Source organism: Colius striatus, chromosome 8 (assembly GCF_028858725.1).
Source record: "Colius striatus isolate bColStr4 chromosome 8, bColStr4.1.hap1, whole genome shotgun sequence".
Classification (NCBI taxonomy): Eukaryota; Metazoa; Chordata; class Aves; order Coliiformes; family Coliidae; genus Colius; species Colius striatus.
The window spans coordinates 740,925-766,122 of NC_084766.1; the positions used below are offsets into that span (position 1 = coordinate 740,925).

At 47.2% G+C, this 25,198-nt stretch overlaps 1 protein-coding gene across 6 annotated transcripts in view; it reads left to right on the forward strand.

Annotated features, from left to right (window-relative positions):
* PAX2 (paired box 2) overlaps positions 1-24,633 on the forward strand; it is a 79,730-nt gene extending 55,097 nt beyond the window's left edge. For 3 of the 6 annotated variants that reach the window (XM_062001853.1, XM_062001850.1, XM_062001851.1), the window contains 5 exons: positions 1,602-1,777; positions 3,583-3,709; positions 18,245-18,346; positions 23,085-23,171; positions 24,493-24,569. In XM_062001853.1, coding sequence (XP_061857837.1) covers positions 1,602-1,777; positions 3,583-3,709; positions 18,245-18,346; positions 23,085-23,171; positions 24,493-24,569 — 569 coding nt within the window. Of the gene's footprint in view, positions 1-1,601; positions 1,778-3,582; positions 3,710-18,244; positions 18,347-23,084; positions 23,172-24,492 lie in introns of all 6 variants that reach the window. The other 3 variants (XM_062001849.1, XM_062001848.1, XM_062001852.1) reach the window with 2 other exon arrangements.
* The last annotated feature ends 565 nt before the right edge of the window (positions 24,634-25,198 follow it).

Below are 25,198 nucleotides of genomic sequence, written 5' to 3' on the forward strand. Positions count from 1 at the left end.
TCCCTCTACCCCTTTCTTGACAGATAGCAAGCTTCTGAGATTCACAGACTGGAAGTCACCAAGAAAGGCTGAAGTACAGTGAAAAAGCAGGGAGGTCATCACAGCGCGAGGGAGAGAACCTGAGCCTGGGTCTGACAGGGTGACAGGACAGTCAGATGTCCGAGGAAGCACAGTAGGCAGAGGTCAGCATGGAGTGTACGGAGGTGTGTGGGCATGGACGAGACAGGGGACTGTTACCAGTCTCACCAAAGTTAGGCTGAGAGGTGACAGCAGAAAGGTGGTCGGCACAGTTGGAGAAGATTATAATGAGCAGACTTGCCTCAGATGAGATGAGGGATTATGACAGAGGAAGATTCACTTCAGCTGGGACAGGAGGTTATAACAGACAGACTCACCTTGGATATGACAGATGCTAACAGCAGGAGACTCAATCCCTTCATATAAAAAGGGGTTATAACTGAGATAAATGCACCTCATTTGAGTTGGGGGATAACAGAGAAAAAACCCTTCAAAAACAGGTGGGTGATAAGATGGTTTATCACAGGGAAGGGTTTGCTTTGGATGGGGCAGAGCACTTGTAACACTTGCCTCAGAGGGGATGAGGGAGCTGTAAGAGATGGGATGGCACAACAGAGCTAGAGGCACCCGGAACATGGCAGGAGGCGCTGCAGTGAGATTGGACCATGTCTGTTGAAGCAACAGAGATGCACTTCTGCTGACGCTTCTACCAGAAAAGGGCTTTTTTCCTAGTAAGAACAAAGGAAGGCCAGGAAGGCCAATTCCCACTGAGTAGGACTAGGTCTGTAATATGGTAATTAATTTTGGATAGGAAGGGGGACTGACAGAGATTAACATTCATCTCATTTTGGAAGGAGTTTGATAACAGAGATGTGGGTTGGGATAAATCGGGAACTATGTGTAGAAGAATGGGAATGTGCTGGTAAAAGAAACCAGCACATGTTGGATAGGACAGAGGCTCCAAGGGGAGACTTGTCTCTGGTGAAACATGGAGTCAGGAACAGGGTAATTCCTGTTATCTGAGGAGACGAAAGACTCATTTGGGACAAGACAGGACAAGATCAGAGGAGAAGGGAAATGTAAGAGAGATATAACTTCTACTGAGACCAGGGAAATACAGTGGAGACTGACTCCCTTCCAAGCTGTAAGAGAGCCCTTCCTCCGCTCCAGGCTTGCTCTGCCCTCTCCAGCACAGGTCCACGCTCAGCACCCTGGCTGCTCTGTGAGCTGCCTCTCGGGTAGCTGTCTAGCGATGCTAATCGCTGCGCTTTGCTCCCATTTTATGCTCAGCAATGGAGATTTGGCAATTTTTAACACTGAAAATCAGCGGAACCGAAACTCATCTCTGAGCTGAGCACCATTCTCCACAGGCTCCCTGACTGCGGGCAGGAGAGTCCCACAGAGCCCGCCGGAGAGCCCGGCCGCTCCGGCACACAGGAGGGGCTTCCCTCTCCTTCCTGCAGGAGAGGCACGGCTCCCCGGTGCTGGCCCTGCTCTTTCCCGCTCTGTCCTTGTCCCACATTCCTTGCTGATCCGAGCCAGGGTGGTGCTAACTCCCTGTTTTCTCTGTCTGTGCCCTGCAGATGTATCCGAGGGCTCAGTTCCCAACGGAGATTCCCAGAGCAGCGTGGACAGTTTGCGGAAGCACCTTCGTGGCGACACTTTCACCCAGCAGCAGCTGGAAGCTTTAGATCGAGTTTTTGAGCGTCCTTCTTACCCTGACGTCTTTCAAACATCAGAGCACATCAAATCCGAGCAGGTGAGGGCCCAGCCTGGTAATGGGGACTCACAGGCGCCCATGAGATGATGGCAGGGAGAATCTCTCACCCGACTCACTCTCCCGCTCTTCACCCCTTGCTCTCACACTGACTTGTTACTGCACATACACCACGCTCACGTTTTACAGCACTTTCTAGTAGTAAATGTTTCCCTGTGCTGACGGACACGTGTAACACGAGCTCTGCCTCTCGTGAAGCGGCCGCACACGCCGTGCTGCCTCCAGATGCGCGTGTGCACACCCACAGGCACGCGGGCACGCTCTGGCCAGGAGCACACAAGCTCTGCCACGCGTGCTCATGGGCACACACAACTCCACGGCAGCTGCTGCACTCCCACACCGTGCCGGGGACCGGCGAGCCACAGGGTCGGGCTCTAATGGAGCATTTTCCTTTGTGGCCCAAAGCTGAGACTTGACTCCCACCTCCAGCCTAGTTTTCCACACTTCTGCAGCTCTGCCCCCCTTTCCCTTACTCTCTCACTCCCCTGGCCTTTTATCCCAAAAGCTGTTTGTCTTAATAAAATGAAAATCAAAAGTCTTTTTAAACCGCCCCAAGCCATAAACCAACAAAGGAAGAGAAGGAGAGGCTGGCTGTGGACTCCCTTCATCCCAGAGTCCCTGGGTTTATTACAATGAATAACCTTTATTTACTTTCATTAGACTATTAAGCACCAGCACAGTCATTTTTCCCCCTGAAACTCTGAGCAGGGCCCATAAAGCAAATCCGAAGCCTAATTGAGTTCATTTTAATTTCTCTCCGATCACAGCGAATTACTCTGGTGATAAATCAGGGGGCAGGCTCACCCCCAGTAGAAGGCCTAATTTGCAGCTAATTACAAAACTGATTTCTACAGGAAGATCAATACGAGAAGGAATTGGAAATGACTAGGCAGTCCTAGCCGAGCAGGGACAGGGCAGGAGGGGGCAGCGTGCCGGGAGCCCGCAGGAGGAGGGGGAGACGTGGGGAGGGGGTTGGGGAAGCGCATGGAAAAAAACGGAGCAGAAAGAGCAGAAAATCAGGTTTAATTTAACGTAATATTAATCAGAGCAACTTTTCCTGCTGTTTTGTAGCCTTCCCCGTTCCTCCAGCTCCCGCGTCTGGTCCAGAGGCTGCCACAATAAAAAGGCAATTACCAGAGCCTTTCGGACAGGACACCCTTTCAGATTCAATGGCTCTCCCCCTCCCACCCTTCTGTTAGCCATGTGGCTCCCCCCTCCCCAATTTCATACCCCAATGCACAGAGTGACAGAGGCAGGGGATGAGGCTTCTTTGTTTGTTTTTAAAGAGCTAGGACAGAGGTAACAGCGGAGGGGAGGCAGACCACTCAGCAGAGAGCCTGGCTTCGGAGGGGCAACACTGGCTGCTTCCTACAGCCTGCCTGTCCCAGCCATGTCATTGCAGTCCTCTGCCCCAGCTGTCCTTGTCACTGGGGCAAAAGCCTCCCACCTCCGCCCAGCCACGAGGAGGGGACGTGGATTTCCCCTTTCTTCTCTCCAGGGCTGGCACAGGCAGCCCTCTCCAGCGCACTTGCCGAAGGCTCGGCCGCACCACTGCTAACAGGCCAGATCCCTCACCACTCTTCCCCTTCAGGGTGGCACACAGGCGCGTGGCACAGCTCATCCTAGGAACCCCCCCCAACCCTCTTGTCACTTCACCTTCTCTGTTTCCTCCCCCTCTTCCATCTGTGCAGGGGTTTGCATCTCTCCTCTTCCTCCCCCCCATCTGTACACCCTTCCCTTTCTCCCGGCGCATCAATAGCGAGCTGTCTTTCTCCTCTCTTCCCCAGGGTAATGAGTACTCCCTCCCAGCTCTGACCCCTGGTCTCGATGAAGTCAAATCAAGTCTATCCACCTCTGCTAACCCAGACCTGGGGACAAATGTTTCAGGACCCCAGACGTACCCTGTGGTGACCGGTAAGCTGCCTGACCAAACAGCAGAACCAAGCTTTTTATTTATTCCCTCATCACCATTAGCTTCTGCTTTTTCTGCTAATGCAAGATCTCCCTCTGTGGCAAACATGGAAAGAGACAGAACAGAAAGACTGTGCAGAACGTAAGGGCTCGAGAGGAGCCTGAAATGCAGAGGAGGGCCAGGTCTGGGTACACCAAGAGGTGCCAAGGGGTGACTTGAAGACAGGCAAACCCAGGTGTGAATCGGGACCTTGTGTGCCCAGGTGGGGCTCAGGGATGGATGCTGGGGGAGGACAGATACGACCGAACGTGCACTGTGACTTTTTCCTTTGTGTCTGCGAACAAGAGGCCCGTGGTTTACCCATGATCTGCACTTGGTCTTCTTGGGGAGAAACAATAAATTAAGTTTCATTGAGCCCTAGCATTTGGAAAGGAGATTTGCAAACCAACTGCTAAACTCCCTCTTCCTTAAGCCCACGAATCTCTAACGGCAGCTGGCAGCAGAAATTTGCTCGCAGCCATCCCCCTTCCCTCATGTGTAGGCACATTAAACTCAGGTGTGTCTGGGAGAGTAGGGAATGAGAGCAAGCGCAGGACAGCAGAGGAATCAGGATGCACGGAAGCAGGAGGCAATCTCTGCAGCAGTTGTTCCACAGAAACTTCCTCTTTGCTGGTGGCCTGTGCAGAACCTGAGTGGCGTGGGGCCGCGGGGTACCCCATCCCCATACCAGCGTCAGACTGCCTGCCCTGTGTGTGCCACAGCCCTGCTTAGGTTTCAATCGCCACCAGTCCCTGCTCACACAGCTACCACAGATCTGCACATCTCCTCCTGGGTAGCTAAAGCAGCTGGCAAGCCCCAAGTGACTCGACCCTGTTTGGTTTATCCCCCTTCCCCTACAATTGCTGTGGCTCCTCCAGAAACCTCACAGAGAAATAACTTGTGACAAAGATGTGTAAGTCCTGTTAGCAAGGGAGGAGCTGTTGCCTCTTGGACAAAAAGCTGTCCTCTGATGGCACAGAATCAAGAGTGCTGGAGTTTGCATCTCGGCTGCTTCTTGCAGAAGACCCAGTTAATAGTCCCTGAGGTCAAAACTGCTTATGGTTGAGGCAGGCAGTGGTTGCTTGTTCAGCAAACACTGAGGAGAGGCACATTGTTGCACGCAACTTTTGGCTAGCAGGAACTTTAGGACCAGGCAGGGTTAGTAACAGTTGCCCCAAATACAGAGATGATCCAGTGTGAGGTCTGCAAAACGTCAATGAGAACCACGGGGAGGAGAGCTGCCGTATTCAGGGAGTGTCTAGAAAGCCTGACACCCCCAGGCTTTTTTCAAGGCTTGATCTCAGATCCTGTAGCCATGCAGTTCCTGAACCAAGGAGAAAAACTGGCTCAGTTGTGGCAAAATTGTTCCACCTCTCTTTGCATTTGCATATGCAAGACAAAGCTCAGCTAGTGTCCATCCACCCCTTAGCAGCTCTGTAACTCTTACAGGAAATACTTTCCTGCCTTTGGGCAGCACACCCAGCAGGAGAGCAGTACTGTCCTTCCTTCATGGAAGGCAGATCCCCAGGCTGGCTGTAAAGATGAGGCACCTAAAATCAAAGGTTTTAAAATTCAAAGGGGCTATTACAATAATCCTTTCTACTCCTTCTGCCTAAGTGAAGATGGTGCATTCCAGCCTGTTAATATGAGAGCAGAATTCTTGAAGGCACTGTGCAAGCTTTGGACATGGCTCTCACAAGGGGACAGCAGGAGACAGATTTGGCCTCACAGAGGAGGCTGTGGGCTGAGGCAGAAACTCTCCATGTCTGTCCCCTCCCACTCCGTGCCATCCCTACTCTGTTCCCTGCAACACTCCCAGCTCAGCTCGAGAACATCCCCATCTGATCCATCTGGATCCAAGAGTGAGAAAAGTTCATTTCAGACCCAGCTTGACATTCCCAGGTGGCAACTTAGCACTAACATCTCAATCTGTATGCGACATTTCAATCAGCACAGAGTAACGAAAAGCAGAACTATTAGCGCTGGGAGATGTTCACTGGTGGTAATGATGGGGAAACTCAGAAACTGCAAATGAGAAAGGAAAAAACCCCACAACATCCTGAAAGGCAGCAGGGGAAGAGGGGTGGAGAATTTTTCCTCTACACTTAGGCCAGGATCCAATGTTTGGATTAATGGTGCCATTACCCAAGAAAGGACTTCAGATAATGCTCATTCTTAAAATGTTTTTGCTGGCAATTAAATGGTTGCAGTTATTGATCTTCATTGATCTGATGTCCTCAATTTGCATAATCTATTAAAGATGAATGATTCATGATATGTTTGCTATGGGGCTGGGCAACGCTTTCAGCAAGGACCAGAGAGGTAATGAACTCGGTGCTGCCTCCTGATCTACCTCAGCCAGGAAATTAGGGAAGAGGCTGGAAGCACGCAGATTTCTTTGGGATTACCCAGATCCCTCTTCACAAGAAGGGATACTAGAGTAATAGTGAGTCTTGAATTGCTAGCTGCTTGTTTTGCTGATACAGTGTCATCTTGGAAATGCCTCTTTGGTCTTGTCCCAGGGCAGTCTGTGAATCCAGGTGATGTAGGGTACAAGCTCTGTGTGCAGCCACTTCAGGACATGACACTTAGCTTCAGTCTACAAGAAGGTCTCCCCAGCTCAGCCTTCCCAGACAGAAAAAAGTGTCACTAGCTCTTTCCAAACCAAAGCTCTTTCACATTGGATTCTTGTCCTTTCTGAAGGCTTCAGAGAAAAGTCCTTCTCTGTGGCACATGACTAGCTTTTCTCAGCAAGCTCTCTCAGCTCAGGGCTTCTGAGAATGTACCTCTCCAAAAGCCACCAAAACCTTAACAATATGCAACTACCTAAAATCTTGGAGTGCAGTGAGACTGTTGAATGCAGATGTTGCTCACGTCCCTTTATCTGTCCATGAGGTTCCTTCAGCTGAAGGGCTACAAAAATTACCACTCCCCACCACAACAGCTACCACATTCTGTATTGAAAATATTTCCTTCTGCCTGGGAAATAAATACTTCCCTAAGCAACAAGTATTATCCAGGGGGAGAAATCCCGACAACAACTCACGATGTGTCAAACAAAGGCACCAAAAAAGCACGGTCCGCATCAAACTCGCCCCCTACGGACCTGCCCTCTCTGGCACGGCACCACATGGTTTGAAGCTATTTTTAAAAATGTATACATGCCTGTATGCAGAAAAAAGTCCAAATTACTGACTTAAAGGCTACTTGCTATGTCTGAAAGACACACAAAAATAGTATTTAAACAGCATCTGATTTCTGTGAAAGTTTTCAAGAAAGCCGCGATGCTGAGCATGGAGAGCTGCTGGCTGCACACCTGCACCCAAAGTTTGTCTGAAATGATAAGTAAGAGTTTGACAACTTGAGCCTCCTGCAAGGAGAAAGCACATCATTTCCTTCACTCCAGCTTAGTGACTGAAGAGAATTTTGTGCACTTCAATAACCAGGTCATTCAAAACCAAGAAACAAACTAGGATTTGAAAAAGCAGGAACATTTGTTTTCCTCTGTCAGTGAGTGAATTAAGCTCGGTGTGAAAGGATGAGATCTATTAGTTCTAAAATCGGGTTTTGATATCAGTTCAAATTCCTCCTTTCCCTCATTTAAGAAGTCATTTTTAATGCAAAACCTGTGTAGAAAAGCTTGCTTTTTCTGTTACAGTATATTTAGCAAGTCAGGGAACTTGTGGTCATTTTATTTAATTAGCATGAATAATTACAAATACCAGCTTTAATTTAACTCTAATTTCCATCCAAATATAACGTGACACAGATCACAAGTAAAAAGTTAACAAACTAATACGATAATAATATGGGCTCATCGTTCACCATTTTCTCATACAGTAATATGTAAAGACAAATTATATTAAACAAGATAATTGCTTAAATAAATGTGCAGACGCAGTTCACCTACCCAACAAAAACTGCAATAACCACATCTGGTGTAAACTTTGTATTTGTCAGAATGTTACTACCCATAGAATTCAGTTCTTTGGAAATCGGCCTCATAGTGCAAATGTAAACCAAGTTGCTGCAGCTTGCTGGTTTAAATCGTGGGGAAGACTGACCACTACCTGCAGGTGTACTTATATCGATGTGCTGAGAGGGGGAGCATTTCTTTCTCCTTTTCCTTGTTTGTACTGGTGAAAATTTCCTGTCTTGCTACAATCTACTTTAGCCTGTGACACCAGTGAACAATGGCCCTGGCCAGCGCTCGACTGAGCTGACTCACAGAATCCTCTTTAACAAGCTGCCAGGGGCCCCGACCCGGCTTTGGTGGCAGCAAAGCCCAGAGAGGCAGCCCCGCGCTCTGTGGCACGGCATCAGGCTGCAGCGTGGGCAGGCAGGCAGCTGGTGGGCACATGCCCTGAGCGGCGGGTGGGACTGCTACAAGGCTCTTACAATCCTGCCTCATCCAAATGAAGAAGGTATTTTCTGTGAGCACTCTACTTAAGATGAGGAATCAGAGGGCCTCCACATTTCATCAGCTGTTTTCCATTCCTAAGAAGAGATAATTTATTCTTATCTAGTCAAGGAATTGGGAAAGGCAAATGGTGCTGCTGCTCTTCACCAGGACCAAATGGCTGAGGGTGATGGATGGTCAGATCCCCAGGACAGACAGGAATAGGTGGGGGGGAAATCACATAAACTATTTCCAAGCGGCCACTGGAAGCTTCCCTGACAGTAACTTTATGATGCTGAAGACGGGGGTTTGTGGGCTTGAAAGGCACACTGAACTGAGGAACCCAGAAGCGGAAGGGCCCGAAGGAAGTAATCCCTTCATCGTCCTGCCGTTAGCATTGCGGCGCACAACAGCAGTGAGCTGACACTCCCAACTGGATTTCCCTCAGCAAGGGCACAGCCCTGCTGGCTGCCACACAGAAACAGACTTTTGTTAGAGAAGACAATATCATTTCCCCAACAATTCAGTTTTTGCCTTTTCTTTTGAGGCTAAACAAAGAATCCAGTAAGCATGGCTATGAGGAAGGTGTTTGTGACGTAGGTATTTGCCCAGTGACAGCAAAGACTGTGCTTTACACCTGAGTTCAGCAACACCTGTCAGCGGGTGTTAACAACTTTGGGTGTCCATCAGCCGTCCTGCATTTAACCAGGCCAGTTGCTTGTACAATTCATATTGCCCATTGCAGTCTCTCAGAGAAATGGAGATCTTAGGCAACCTTTTGCCCTTCTTTGTAGCTTTAGGATTGCTGTGGTCTATCCAGGAAGACCTGTCATGTCTTACAATCAGTGGAATATCACTGATTGAAACCTTGGAGAAACCTCTAAAGAGGACTGTGTAACAAACTAACAAACATGTTCTAATTACACTTCCCAGCAGATATTTCAAAAGCATCTTGTTTCAGAGGTAGCAGTCAAGTCCCAGCCCACCAAGGAATAAGCATATGCTGCACTTCAGGGCAGGAAGTAACTGCCCAATCCGATGGGCTTGGACTCAAGAAAGGGGACAATATGAACTCCACTAACTTCTCCATTTGCCAAATGCACATGCTGCACATCTTCCCCCTGACCCTGCCTCCCCAAGACTTGAAAGCACCTCTTCCTTCACCAGCTCCATCTGCAAACATGTATTTAGATGCACATGAAAGTGACTGTAGTGCAGTTCTCAGGTGACTAACAGTAATGGCACTCAGCTAGCTTCATCCAGACCACAAGTACACCAGCAGCTCCGTCTTCTAGTCTGCACAAACATTCTAAGACTTCTTCTCTCCAGAGTAACACACAGAATTAGTAACACACAGAATTAGCAGGGCAGTTTATTTGGAGAGCAGCAGTTAATTAGATCAGACACAAAATCTTGATTTATAAAACTCAGCTTTATAAAAAATGGGGCAAATACATTTCAAAACAACATCAGTGCCGGCACAATAGTTTTAACTCCCAGGGAAAAAGCAATCACAGGTTTTTTCCTTAAATATGTATTTTAACACCCCAAGAGTAAAGTATCGGCTTAAGAACATGGATGGGTCTGTGCAGGAACAGAAAGTAATCCTGAACACACAAGACTCATTCTCCAGTCGGTAGGAATACAAAGAGAAGACAAGAAAGGTGCAACAAGAAGCAGATAAATATTTGCATACTTTTGAGTTGCTCTAGCAAAGGTCTGTTAGGATCACAGAAAAGAATAAGGTGATAGTTATCTTCAGTGCAGTTTGCACAATGCTCTTGCAATAGAAAAGCTAGAAGACTAAGAAATGAAAGCATAAGTGCTGCTGCTGACCTGGCAGAGAGTAAAAGTAAAATATATGCTGTGTCAGTCCAGTTTGGTCTTTTGCATGACTTCTGGAATTTGAGGCAAGATTCTCCCATGAGAAAGTGACGTGACTCCACTGGCTGTAGTGTAAACTCACCAGTTTATGAATGCTGAGGACTCAGTCCCATTCTGTTTGCCACAACAAAACTTTCTAAAGAATGGAGAACTGAAACATGGAAGAAGGTGTTTCAATGGTGGGTACAAGTATAGGAGTCAAAACACCTGACCTAAGATTCAGCTTTTGCACAAAGTTCCTACACAAACTTGGGTACGTCTTCTCCGGGCTCAGTTCCCCACAGACAAAACCCTAAGAGATGCTATAAGGATATTTGTTCTAAAGAGTGAGGCACTGGGGTCACACAAACATCTGATAGAGACCCCAGGAGATGAAGAATGCTAGACATTGACAAGATGGTGAGCAGTGTTGTTAAGTGGGTGTGTGCAAGCCATCCCTTCCGCAAGGACATGCCACTGGGATGTTCTTTGTTCACTGAAAGGAAAAGGAGCACTGGCTGCAGGTAGCTTATCATACTTCAGGAAGCCAAGAGTGAAAAACAAGCAGCTTATCTAGTCCTGTAAGCCTCCCCTCCCCTGCTTCCTTTCCCTTCAGCAGCAGAGAGCACTATAAAAGCCGAGCCGAGTCTCTGTTGGAACCCAAAGCTGTGAATCTTCCCTCACCCTGTCTGGCCAAAATCCCTTCATTTGCAGGGGGAATTTAGGCCAGAGATCATCAGTTCTAGCTCTTTGCCACAATAACAGAGGAGAGGGTAGAAAGGAAGAAAAACAGCCATAACTCAGCAAGTACAGGCAGGAGGAGAGGAGCAGGAGATGCACAAAATGCACAGTCCTCCGCTGTATTTCCAGCTATCTCCCAGGCCGGCTGACCCTTCCAGGCTTGCCCCCCACGACACTGGGTGGTGGTTTTTTGTCACTCGTAAACAAGAATATCATTTGCCACTTAGAAGAAAACTCATTCCACTCTCCCATTCCATTACAGGTTGGTATTCCAGCCTTAGGAATAGAACACTGGCAGATACCTTGGGGTTCCCTGATGCACCCCCAAGACACAGACAAGCCGGTACGGCACTGCTGCACAGCTTGCCGGCACCAGCGAGACTGGGGATAGGAAGGGACAAGTTCTCCACCACAGATACCAAAGAATCAGAGAATGGAGAAAATGAGAAGTGAAAACAAAAAGGTGCAGCTGAAGTTTGAGGTGGTTAAAATGAAAAACGGGCCCGTGCCATTCACAGGTGGATAGATGGATAGATCAATCAATTGATCTTGTCTACACTGACACGCTCTGGAGCTATAACTCACTGCTGGGGCAATTATTCCTGCATAGCAGCGGCAGGAATTGTATCAGAGACAGAATTCAGAAGCTTTCAGTCAGGGGAGAGTTGGACAACAAAGGAGTAAAAATTAGTAAATGCCATCCACCAGTAAAGACACGTGGGATGGACAGAAGTTACGTCTGTGCAGTTGCAGAGCACAGAGGAAAGACAAACCGACAAATAGACACCTAAACATCTGACTTTTGGGAGTGCAATCATACGCTGCCTGACCTTGTCCTTGTCTCCTCTCCACTGCTCTTGGAGACAAAATTGTTTAGCATTATTGTGTCCCAGTCTCTTTGCCACGTTACTGCTGACTTCTTTATCTCCCCACACTGAGTAAGTGGTGCAGCCTCTGGAAGGTGCGAGGAATTTTTCTTCATAAGCCTTGATGTGTTCAAGAGAGGGCTGGGCTCACCTCTGCTCTGAGTCTGACGGGGCCTTAACAGCCTCAAAACACCACGACAAATAGGTCCTGGTCCCTTAACCCTTCTCAGCTTTGCAAGGCAAGGCCTAGTACTGCTGTTTCCATTGCAAGGGCTTTAGACAGTCTTTCAGCCTGAAATCCTCTCCGTGGCAGCTGGGCAGAGCGGAAATCCAGGGGCTGGATCAGATTGGCCTAATGCTACAGCAGCTTAAGCAGTCTGTTTTAGCAGAGATTATGGTTTCACTTACACAGAGCGCCTGAAAAATGCTGCGGTTTAGGAAGGATTATAGCTGAAAATTCCATGCTTTAAAAGAGAAATAAAGCCGGGGAGGGACTAGGAAACCCAATGTGCCTGGGGGCTGTGCAAACAGGATTAACCTCTGCCCATAGCACCTCTTGCTTCTGCCCACCCATGCTTCTCGTGTCCATCTTCTTCCCTGCCCTATCCTCTGCAGCGGCTCCTCACACCTGCTCGCTCTTGCACAGCACAGGGAGCTGAAAAAGGAGCTCAGAAAACACCCAGGTCCAAAGAGTCCCTAGTTGATATAGGTATGACTGTCAAGTGGCTTCCTTGAAAAATATCACTTCACTTGCAGCCCATGAAAGCCAGAGGGACTTTTGGCCCTTTGCCTGCAGATAGATCTATTCATCCAAATTATCTAGTATCAACAGGATCTGGACAAAGGCTTCAGAGCTCCCAGACTGCTGGTGGTGACTTTGCCTGTGTGGCCTGAAGGTAAATTTGTGCAGTCCTTGCCACCTGATGACAGAGGATGCAGGAGGAAGGTAGCTTTGGGGGTTCTCCATCCGCAGGGTCTGGCACTGGCACATGAAAGCTCACTGGGAGGACTGCAGAGAGTACCTAGTTGCGAAAAGCAAAAGCTGGGCAGTGGTGGGCTGCCTACTCTGGTGACTTTAGTTAACTGTGCAACAAGAACCAGAGACTCCAGCTTCTGTTCCCGTATTCTCCACAAAAGGTCCTTGCCAAACAGGGCTCCCTATAGCACACAGGGAGGAGAAAAGACAATCCTCACTTAGCATACGAGAGATTTAATGTAAGTAACTAAAGAGGAGCTGCACATCTTTTGGCCAGGACTGATCCTTCCCAATCAACTGGGCCACGAGCATATGTCTTTGCCACAAAGGAGTGGCATTGATCAGAGAACTTTGCTGGCTGTCCAAGTTAGAGGTGTTTAGAGAAGAACATAGATGATAAACTATCTGTTTTTGCCAGGTAGCAAAGCTTTAGGAAACAAATGCCTCGGGATAAACACCATCCAGAGTTATGAACTGCCCAGCCCTTTATTGTCTAGGTGAGCACTGCAACCTTGCAATACTGTGCCTAGAGTTAATTAAGCCAGTTCTACATTAATGAAGTCAGATTTATGACTTGTATGCCACATTTATATTTCTCTGTATAAATCAAAACCACCAGAACTAACTTACTTCATAGGCCACTGGCAACACTTGCCACCGTGGCAGAGAGATTACTTTCATTTATTGGCTTTGTTTACCTGAAGGTGGATGGCTTGCTAGATGGTTTGGATCAGATCTGATCATTATCACCCATACTTTGCTTTCTAGTGTTCATATACAAGACTCTGTTACTGCTGACCCAACAACAGTGGGTGTTCTGAAGCAGTTCTGCTTTAGGCCACAGAGTTCTCCAACTCTCAAACCTCTTACTTGGCAGTCAAGTTAGGAGCAGTTGAAAAGCTCTATCTGTTGTGCCTATGGAGATCTGCACATCAGAAACAGAGGTCCAACGCAAACAATGATGAAAATGAGACCTCTTATAAGTCCACACTTCCTCTCCTCCATTCTATCTCTCTGTCAAGGTATCTGTCTGGCAACACTATACTCTGGGAACAACCAGAGTCAGTACTGACTGCTTTTGTGGTTAAAGCTCCAAAGTGTGCCACTGTGAGCCACTGCAAACAAAACCAATTGAATGATCTGTCTGTATACACACTCACTAGTTACACAGCACTGGTTTTATTTAAACCACCTCAAACTTCAGCTACACCTTTTTTTGGTCAAAGCCTTTACAGAGTTTGGCCTGAGAAACTTTGTCCATTACACCGAGCATCCTGTTTGATCAATGCTCAGAACAGCACTGCCCTCCTGGGTAAGGTTACCTTGGGTTGGAAGAGACAAAGGGGTGTAATTCCCTGGCCAAACTCTGTAAGTGTAGCACCTTCATGCACCCTCGTCTGGTGAGAGAAAGCAGCAGGAAAGGGAGCACAGAAGCTTCAGAGCATTCTTCTCCTTTCCCAACCCTACGCTTCCTCCTGTCCCTCCTCTCCTGCATGTTCCCTCCCTCACCTCTCCTCTCCCTGCATCCCATTCTCCATCTGCCACTGCACTCCATCCTCCTCCTCTCCCGCTGCCCCTGCAGAGGCACCCCTGCAGCCAGAGCCCAGCCCCCGGGTGCATTCACTGCTGTTGTCTCAGCACTGGCTCCTCTGATCTACTCCTAACCTTTTTGGTTTAGTTTTTATTTTTGTTTTTAAATTAATTTCCCTGTAGATTTTAACCACTCCATTCTCATTTACCCATTTTGTTCTTCCTCTCCTCCCTCCCCACCCTCCTCTTCCTCCCCCTGTTCCCTTTGTCTGTCTGTGTCCATCCCTTACCCTACCACAGAAAACCTCTCCTCTCCCCTCAGTATAAAGCAAGAGCCTCATGGAGCCTCTCTCACCCCTTTCACCCCCACCACGCCGGTCGGCTCTGGGCAGGCTGATCTTCAGCCCTTCCACATGGCCCTTTCAGACGATGCGTCCACGCCTTGCTACAGTGCCTTCCTTCATCATGGTGCCCACTTTGGGCAGTCCAGCAGCCAGCCTCTGATAGCAGGTAACCGGCCTTGGCCACACACTCAGCGGGGATGCTGCAGGCAAGGGGGTCAGTTTCATCTGATGGGGAGACCAGTAAATGCTGCAAGCTCTTTGAGTGCAAGTGGGAAGCAGAGCAGCCACATTCCGGTTCTGCGCATGCAGCACGTGTTCTCAGCTCCACGGAGAGTCACAAAGAGATTTCATGCCTGTGCTTTTTTAGAATGACATGGGCAAATCAGCGGTAACTGCCTACAAGTGGTGGGTGTCCCAGCTGGATGGGCCTGGGACTGTAGACATCCTCCTACAGCAAAAGCCCATGGTGCCTCGATAGCCATAATGCCCCTGAGCACTGCAGGCACAGCCAGGGCACCGTGTGCTGGCCTAAGGTAGATGGTAACAGCTTGCACAACCTCACTGGGCCTGGAACCGACCATGCTGTCCAGCATAGGTCTGGCAAACGCACAGGCAGGTGCTGAGCACTGCCACAGCCGTGCTGCGAGCAACAGTCGAGTCCTTTGGTTTGGGAGTGCTGACACGAGATGCTGCCTTCACACAGCAGACCAGTACTTATGAAATGGGGTATCATGCTGGAATGTCAAGACCAGGGAGCTGGGTGACAGACCATAATGTCTTGCAGCCAAAGGAATAAAGACCTGGCTTTAAGGGAGGGACAGAAGTGAAAAAATAGGTTGCAGAAGAGGGCTGCACTTAGCAGCAACAGGATGGAGGGGAGGCTGAGGGGGAAGGACAAGTTTCAGGCAGGTACTAGGGGAAACTCCCGTACAAGATGGCTGAGGCAACATTGGTGCAGAAGCTCAGGGACAGCTTGGGTATCATTTCAGGAGATGACTAAGGCTGTTGTCACTCCACTGTCAAAGAATGTCATCTGGGCTTTTCCAGAACAAAGTCTTAGTGCCGACCACAGCTCCTAGTGCTCAAAAACCACATCTTACCTCTACCTCCCTCATGTCCCTATATTATTTTTCTCTTTTGAGCTAACATCCCGTTTGTCTTGTCAGATACACGTACCTAAACCTCCCTGTAGGTCAGCAGCAAGTAACAGCAGAGAAGACTGTTGTGTTCACAATACTGTCTCGGCCCAGTCTCAATGCAGCCAATAGGAACCCTTGAGCTCTGGGCATTTCCTAAGCCAGACTCTCTCCAACAACATAGCTCCCTGGGGGTGCAGTCATACAGGACCCTCTCTAGCCTGGAAGGCACTGTTTCAGAAGAGGCACCTGCCTTAAGAGCCTTATGGAGAATTAAGACATGGCAGAAACTGTTCCAAAGCTGAAACAATGTCCCTGTGATGAAAGTGCTGTTGCTCACTCAGAAGGGTCTCAGAGAGAGGAGAGTGAGTGGAGTTAGAAGCACGTTGTAAGCAGGACAGATGCCAGCTCTGCCATAGCCCTGGAGTGCGAGAATGTAATACCCCCGTCTACCTGTTGGCAATGAGAGGCAGTAACAGCAGAGGCCTGCTTGCATGTAGCAGTGGCTTAGGAGTCTCTCTGTGGGACTCTTATTCACATTGCTGATACTGGACTTGTTATTTTCTTTTTCAAGATTGGGATTTTGACAGATGATCACTTCCCAATGAATTTTTCACACAGAGGTTTGAGCATCAGCCTCTGCGTGCTTATGTCTGAATAAAAACACAGCGGCGTCTGTGCATAGCCGGCGAAGCAGAGTGAGCGTGTCTGTGTTCCCACCTGAATGGAAGTGTCAAAGTGAATTAATTTTGCTGGCTGCTACATAATGCTCTCTCTAACTTTTCAGTGACACTGTTTTCCCACTCATCACCTGTTGTGATTGCTCAGGCTAGTCAATAAATGAAACCGAAAGAACATGAATTTTAAGCATAAAACTTTCTTGCTGTAGAAAAATGTGAGGAAGAAAAAATAACTACATCTAGTAGGTGTTAATCATACATCTTAACACATAGCTACAAATCACAGAAGGAACGGTGGTGATAAAAGAGCAGAAGAGTGTAGAACATAAATCCCTGAGGCATTATATATTTGTTTTTATCAATACTGAGGAGTGGCTGGGAAACGTCTCAGCTGTTGTCTGGTAGTTCTGTGCCATTACCTAAGAGGAGGTGAGCTAGGAACATCAGCTACTGATCAGGAACCTCTTCAGGGAGAAAGGATGAGCTTGCATTCCCATTTCTTGAGCCAATCACATCAGTAATCAGTTTAGCAATTTAGTTTAGTCAATACCTATGAAAGCAATGACATTGGTTTAGCCTACTTCATCCCAGCAAAACTTCCTTCCTTCAGGTTAATGTTCCACCTTGACGAGTTTTTGTTTTGTTATGTAACTGCTTCATATTTCTGATCCCTCAGCCAAGGCTCATGCTTGTTCCAGGGTCTGCCTTACCAGTTATCACTCTGCCACTAGTAGAGCTAAACTAACTCCTACTCATCTTTCATTGGCACATCCCAACTCAGCTCAGTGTCACTTCCAAAGGTGAAACAGACTCCAGTCCTTCAGTTAGAATTTAACAAAGGAAAAACAAATGGCACAAACTTCTTGGTGAGCTACAGCTCACCTAGGGAATGTGAAAGGCTTTGGATGCCTGGGACAGGCTGAGACGTCAGTAGGCAGCACTGGAGGCTGAGCAGTGACTCCCAGCAGCTGTGGGGAAAAGAGTCACTGAATTTATTCAGCCTTTTTTGTTTTTTTGGTTTTGGCCTGAAACTCCCAGCAGCTTCTGAGATGATTTTAGTTCATTTAAATGCAATAAGCACTAACAGCAAATGTCCTTCTGGCTGGCCCATTTTCAGGCTAACCAGTCCAAATGAGGAAATGCCTCTGGCATCAACCAAGAAGCCTCCAGCTGTACTTCCTAAGAGATGAAAAATAAACTACAACCATCCACCCAGTTCACACCCCTCTCTACTTCTTTAGTGGAGAAAAGATATCACAGCTTTAAAAAACCTGTACCTGTGATATAAACAGAGTGGAACTCAAACAAATTTGCATCATCCTCTTATTATATATATTACACATGCACCTGGAAGGAGTCCAACCAGTATTGATCTCATGCTAAGCACTGTGGAAATGTACTGAAAGTCTGCCCTTGCACCAAAGAGTTTGCAGCATAACAAGAAGCACAGAGAGGTGAAGTGACTTGCCTAAAATCATCAGCAGATGAACGGCAGAGGTGGGAAGAGAGACAGGCACAGAGAACTCTTGGATCACTTTCCAATGCCTTGTACATTGATCATGCCCTAAAGCAACATCACCACAGTTTCGAAACTGCATCCACTGCACGTAGACAGGACCTCAGCTACTCTGGCAAATAATGTGCTGCCATTCTCTGTGCAGCTGAGGGCCATTTTGATTTAGTTAAAATAGATCCAAAATGAAACAAACAATGAAACAAACTAAATTCTTTTGGGCTTCACGAAGATAAGTTTTAACATCCATCTTTACATTGCGAGATCGAAAGTACCACAGTCTTCCCTCAAAATTTTCAGTGGATGGACAGCACTTAGCTAAAAGAAGGCTGCACAGCACTTGCCTATCAAGCTGCAAGTCATGTGACAGTGGGACAAAAGGTGATATCAAATCAGTATTGAAAGATCTTACCTCTGTTTCTCACCTATCCCGATTCTCTCCCTTTCCAGGTCGTGACATGGCAAGCACCACCTTGCCTGGCTACCCACCCCATGTTCCCCCAACTGGACAAGGCAGCTATCCAACCTCAACTCTTGCAGGAATGGTTCCTGGTAAGTCAGCCCCAGACCTCAGCAACAGTGCATGCGTGTTTGAATGGTGTATTAGCATTGTGAGAGCTTTCACAGTTGGCTCTGCTATTGCTTTGACGATCTTAAGGGCTATTCTTTTCACAGAGAAATCATCAGGTGCCTATAACCAATGTAGCCAACAACCCTTTTTTAGAGTACCTCTTTCCCCCTAGTAACTGATTCACTGCTGCTATGGGCAACTAGCTATCTGTAACCATTGGCAATTAACTGGTAATTAATTAACCTTAGTATTCATTAACTAATATAATTATTTTCCAATGACTCGGGCAGATTATTACGTACTGCTTGTGGTTCAGGATATTCAGCTATCCACTAACTCAGGGTAACAACCTGCCTGCCATGGCATCAAACTGAAATCATCAATGGGAAGTTAATACATGCAGGTTTTGGAAATCTACCATCCAAAGTCTAAATTACCCAAGAACTGAGCAATGACTAACAGCATTTCAGGACAAACTAACTATTCACTTTCAACAACCAGCTCATTATTCATCTCCTGTTTGTACAATAGCACCTCCAGTCCAAGAAACTATCTGCCTAACCCTACACCCAAAGGCAAACCGTTTCTTTGCTACCCAGTGCCTTTGGAGAAATACCTTCTTTTGGCATATGGGTTCTCCCACTGCCTAGGGAGAAGTCCATTTACCCTGGGACAGTCAAAGAGTTTCTAACCCCAGGCTCAATTGCCCAACCCTCCAATGACAGTTATCCCCAGCAGATAAATGAAGAGGCAGGATTTTAGTTTCTCAGCCACAGTAGCTCAGAACACAGGATCTGCCACTCATTTCTGTTTATGTTGCTTCCCTGGGTTGGGAGCTGTGATGGCTAATAAGCAGGTACACAGTCCATTCTGCAATTTCTGCTGCTGAAAGGATGACACAGAACTGAAACAACAGAAAGCTGAGGACAGAAAGCTCTTAAATCAGTGATATGATTTGTCAGGGCTTATGAGTGAAAAGCCTAACTTAACCCTCATCCCTGTGTCAGCTAAATGAACATATACTACAGTGAGGACAGACACAGTTGTCAACATTTAAGTCAGTTATATGTCAAAACTTATAGAAGGTCATGACACATAGAAATGATTATTAACACAAAAATAGCTGGCTGTTTGAACAGGTGCTTCTAAGAACAGGCTCTTCTCAGCTTCTAACTGTTCTCAACTTCTCAGCTGTTCTGTGACTGATACATAATTTTAATATCCTCATCACAAGGATGATGCTGACATTTAAACTGGGACAAAAATGTTAAGACCACTGTTTACGGGAGACACTTATCCAAGAAGAGGGTATTTCAGCTCTTTGATGTGCAGATCCTTATGTCTTATCCATCCACAAGACAGCAGTGTCTCCCAAAACACAAAATGCCAGAAAAAGGGAAAAGGAATTGTGTGATAAAGAAAAAAGCTGACTTATACTTCAAGGAAAAGAGATTATTCAAGGCAAATGAATACCTTTACACTGACTCTGACTGGATTAGAGCAGGTTGTTCTGGTGGCCTGCTTGGGCACTCTGCAGTAGTTACTGCGTCCTCCCACAGCGCATCAGGCTCTGGCTGTTCAGTCACATCCCACTGGCCAGACCCAGCCTGGCAGCCCTTCTATTCCTGCCTTCTAACATGACTGAAGCCAACAAGCTGGAGATAAGGAGGCTTCCTGGGAAGGAACATAGGACTTGGCTTTAATGGGCCACGTGGTGGATCTCTGCAGCCACCACTCGGTCAGAAGCCAAAAGTGACGGCCTGGGGAAAGGTGTAAGAGTAGAGCAAGCATGTATGGCACCTTCTCAAAGATCTCCCAGCCTCCAGGAGTTTGCGGCTCAAAGACTTTCTTAACCAGACTTAGTATCTTTCTATTTAATATTAAACACCCTCAGCAGGTTTCCCCTCTGCAAACTTAAACAGTGTCTCTTGAACTCATAGGAGCCTTTAACATCTGTAGCAACCTGTGCCAAGAAGTTCTCCAGCTTAACTACGCATTGTGTGAAAACTACCTTCCTTATTTGTTGTGAACCTGCCACCTGCTAGGCTCACTTCACGCCTCACGGTCTCTGTATTAGAAGACTAAATGTGCCAAGATTTAAATACAGATACCAAGAAACACTGTTAGTAAAGGTTCCCAGAGCACAGATTGCCCGGGATATAGGTCTCATGAGATTGCTCCTCTGTGCTTGCTTGCAACCTCTGTTAAGAGACCAAGTTGAAGAAAAAAAACAAATATGATGTTGGCAATGGTTTGTTACGTGCCCTCAGGGCAGGAAAGATCAAGGGTCAGCTCTTTAACTACAATGGAAACAAGAAACCATCAAGATAACCACTCAAGGAGTATCTTTAAGAAACGTCCTGACACAAACAAATCTTATTGTCCAGATGTGAATATGAGAAAGAGGCTCTGTCCTTTCTAAATAAAGGTGCAGAGCTAAAAACAGAAGTGGTCAGAAAGCAGAATTTCCAACCTGTGCAAAACCTGGGTTTCTTTGACATTTGTTTTCATCTTGCATTGAGGAATCAAAGTCCTGAAGAAGTTCAATTTGCAAACGTGGGGATGAAACATTTCAATAACATCAACATGTTCTAGATGTCAAGGCATATTAAAATAATAAAGAGCTGAAAGGAAATTAAATGAGATGAGAAAGACAAAGTGAAACAAAACAAGAAAGTTGAAACGTAATACTTTGTTTCAATTTGCAATCATCTGGGAACTTTTATTTCCAAAACCCCACTGGAGCTGACAAGCTCCTGCGAAACATTTCCATTTCGATGAGACAGCACTTTCCAGCGGAAAACTGTTTGAGAAGATTGTTTGACCAGTGCTAACCAAAAGCTGCTCTGTTCTATCCGTGACAACCTTTCACTAGACTTCTGCTTGCGCAGTCTAGAGGAGAGCTTCGCTCCAGCAGCACCTCCATGCAAAGTGGTCAGTCATGCATGCAAATGTTCCTGCAGTCTATGCGGATGATGTGCTGAGATACATATTCTGCACCCACCCCTGCCCGTGCCTTCAGGTCTCAGACGTGGCTGAAAGCCAGCAGTCCCTGAGCACACACTTGAGAAGGCAAGGGTTAGCCAGCCAGGTGGATGAATCAGGTACTGTGCTACACTTAACCTGTGCGTTTGAGAGACACTTCCTGCACAGGTAACAGAGCACTTTTGATCCCTGCCACAACTCCTCCTCTTTCCCAGAAAGGCCATCAAGTTTCTGCAAACTGTTTTGGTGAAGCGAGCCTCTGCTGAAGGGAACAGCCGCTTGCACGAGCAGTGCAGAGCCTGTGGAGGGATGCAATGGCAACGGCAGGGAGTCGTTAAACAGAATCCAATGTTGATGAGGAAATTACACTTGTTTCATTAGTGATCGGGGAAGGCGATAGCTCAGTTCCTCTTGGTCACAGTTGAGCTCAAAAGCTCATTATCCTGCTGCATGCATGCTTTCACTCCTTGTCAATAAACACTGTTTCCAGTGGCTGCCCTGCCTCCTCCCCAGCTCTCCGTAGCCAGGGCTCTTTCTCCTCTCCCTAACCCAAGCTGTAGGAACACTATGAACAGTTTAGGTCCTCTCCCTAACCCAGGCTGTAGGAACACTATGAACAGCTTAGGTCCTCTCCCTAACCCAGGCTGTAGGAACACTACGAACAGTTTAGGTCCTCTCCCTAACCCAAGCTGTAGGAACACTATGAACAGTTTAGGTCCTCTCCCTAACCCAAGCTGTAGGAACACTATGAACAGTTTAGGTCCTCTCCCTAACCCAAGCTGTAGGAACACTATGAACAGCTTAGGTCCTCTCCCTAACCCAAGCTGTAGGAACACTATGAACAGTTTAGGGTGAAGACGGTGAGGGAGAAATACTGAATTATCAGAATTTCTTCCATATCTTGCAGACAAGTGATGCTTGCACAAGGCATTTCAAAGCAGAAACTCTCATCTGGATAGGTTTTTTCCTTCTTTGGGGGCAAACCCATTTCAGTAGATCCCACAGATGAGTCACTTCAGTAGAGATAAATCTGGACTGTGCCTTGCTTTTTTGCCTTTGTATCCTACCCTGCAGCATTGTGGCCACCTCTGCAGGTTTCACCTATTCCTTCCCAGCTAGCTGTCAGGATTGTCAGTGCAGGATGTTTCTAGGTATGGAAATATGCTGAGTTATTATCATTAAAACAGTATTTAGCAGGGCCTGTCTCACAGAATGAGGCTTTATGCTGAAACTAAAAACTCCTGTGACCAAAATATCTTTGGATTGTGATTGGTTTTGATACATACACATTTTCCTGCTGACTACTTTGGTTATTAATGCTCTGAGTGTCTTTAAATAACCTGGTTGGACAGATTCAGCTTTTATTTAAAGGAAAGCTGATAGTTAATTGCAGAAAAAGCTCGTCTGTGCAAACCCGCTGCAACGCGAGGATCACAAGCTGGAAGGCAATCACGAAGAAACCAATTTGATTATTTATTTGTATTACCGAACTTCATTATTTTAAACTAATGTCTTGATTCTGAAGAAGTCAATCTTATGATTTTGAGTTGTCTGGATGAGCCACATTGTGCTGAACAAGCACTGCAGTGTCCCAAGGGGGACAGTCCCAGCTGGGCAAGGAAGCGACATACACTAGTTTTCCTTCTGGCATACAGATTTAGGACAAGCATTCCTTGATGGAACAGCAGACATAAATCTTCACTTCTAACTAACACCTTCCTTGGTTTCCTCCAGGGAGCGAGTTCTCAGGGAACCCCTACAGCCACCCTCAGTACACAACCTACAACGAGGCCTGGCGGTTCAGCAACCCTGCGTTACTAAGTGAGTACCTCTTTCCCACAGCACACCCCCAGCCTCGCGCTCCTTCTGTTTGTCTGTTTTCTTTTCTTTGGTTTTTTGTTTGTTTGTTTGTTTCTAAAGAGGATTTTCAAGTATTTGGGCAGACAAGAGGTCTTCTTCCTCACTCTTCAGTGTCCAGATGGGTATATACCTCACCTGTGGTTTTGATCTGTTCTGAAGCCAATTCCTCTTTCCTGTGGTGGTTCAGAATTACAGCTCAGCTCTGGTTTCTCCACGGGCTGCATCCACTGTTTGTTCCAGACTAGAGTAGAAGCTAAATTTAGGTTCTGCTGCGCTCTCAGGCTGCAATCAATATCCACTCAAGGTCTTACTGAAAATCTAGATGAGGTTTCACTCCTCTCCCAAGCTAAACCCAGAGCCAGTTCCTGGGGATCTAGAAAACCTATAAAAGTTCTTCCCATTGGACCAATTGAAAGGAGTGTCCAGAATGGGAGACAGGCTGCATCAGAGGGTTTAAAACAGCCAGTAGTGTTTTCTTGCAGGGATATATCCATCTCCAGTGACCAATATGCCCAGAAATAGCTTTTTTCTTTCTCATAGGTGAAAAGAACTTCTATAAGACCACATCTTCTGACAAAATATTTCTTTGCAAGGGAATAGGAAGAGATTAATTATAAGTAAAATAAATCAGCTATGATTATTACCTACATATTTACTGAGGTTTAATAACTGGATAATAGATGTGCATTTTATTCCAGTGTTGTTAAACCTCAGTAAATGTGATCTTAATAATCAATCACTATTTAACACACATTCAATAACCACCTAGAGTTTTCACGCCACATGTGACCAAAATCTCAACCAATAGAATACCGTAATTTTGTCTCATTTATCCCCTTCTGGTTTTTAAAGTGACCCATTGTACTTTGTTAGGTATGCTCAGGACATCTGGTCCTGTCACTTTCCCTGTGGCTGTGGATCAGGTGGGGCATATTTGTGTTGCAATGCTCATGAGCTTCCCTCTTGGCAACTTACTGACAGTCAGAAGGAGCAAAAGTATCTCCTTCCCATAGAGGGGCTTCAGAGCCCCAGCCCAGGGGAACATCTCTCCACTGAAACGTGGCCTTTGGCTGGCTTCCACTGCTTGCCTTTCCCTCACTCCTTTAAGAGCTGAGTCCCCAGGTTCGTTCTTTTGGTCCTTTTCTTTCTTCTCTTTCTTTGGTTTTCTTTTCAGTTCTCCTTCGTTTCTTTTTTTTCCAGTTTGATTGTTTTATTTTTGTTTTATTTTTTTTTGCTGTTTGTCCTTTCAACCAGTCCATTCTTCTCCTGTGTTAACTTTCAGGTTCCCCTTATTATTATAGTGCCACATCCCGGGGCTCCGCACCTCCCACTGCTGCCGCTGCCTATGACCGCCACTAGTTACCATGGAAACCACATGAAACTGCAGGGCGACAGCTTAGGCCTCCACATTGTACCTGTCTGATCACCTCCCTCCATTCCTGGGAAGGGTGAAGAGACCTTCTCCGTTCCTCTCCACAGTCCAGTTCCTTCCTCTTCGCCACGAAGGTGCCGGACCCAGCGCTCGCCACACGAGACTGAGACCCCCTGCCCTCCCTCTGCCCTCCGCCCCCGCAGCCGCCCCGTGCCGGCAGAGCCTGCGGCCAAGTGACGTGTCCCGCGGGAGCCCTCCACCGCGCCCGGGCAAAGCTCAGCCACGCCGCATCCCCTCGGCTTCCAGGACAGCAGGGGGACTGGGAAGCAATGCAGCTGGTGACCATTGCCTTACGGGACCCCCTTCTTCTGGGAGCGGTAAGGGCCGGGGGAAGCAGGGGAGAGACACCACTGCTCACGAAACACTGTTCCCCAAAGATACGCCCTTCTGCGGTGGACTCTCCAACAAGCCTGACCTGTGAAGCCCACCCCGTTTCCCAGGACAGAGGGAATGGCCTGGCCAGCGCAGAGATGGCAGTAGAGAGACCTGGCCCAGTACCTATCTGCACCCCGCAGGGGTTCTCTGTGCACCTCATCTCCACGCTCCAGCACGGCTT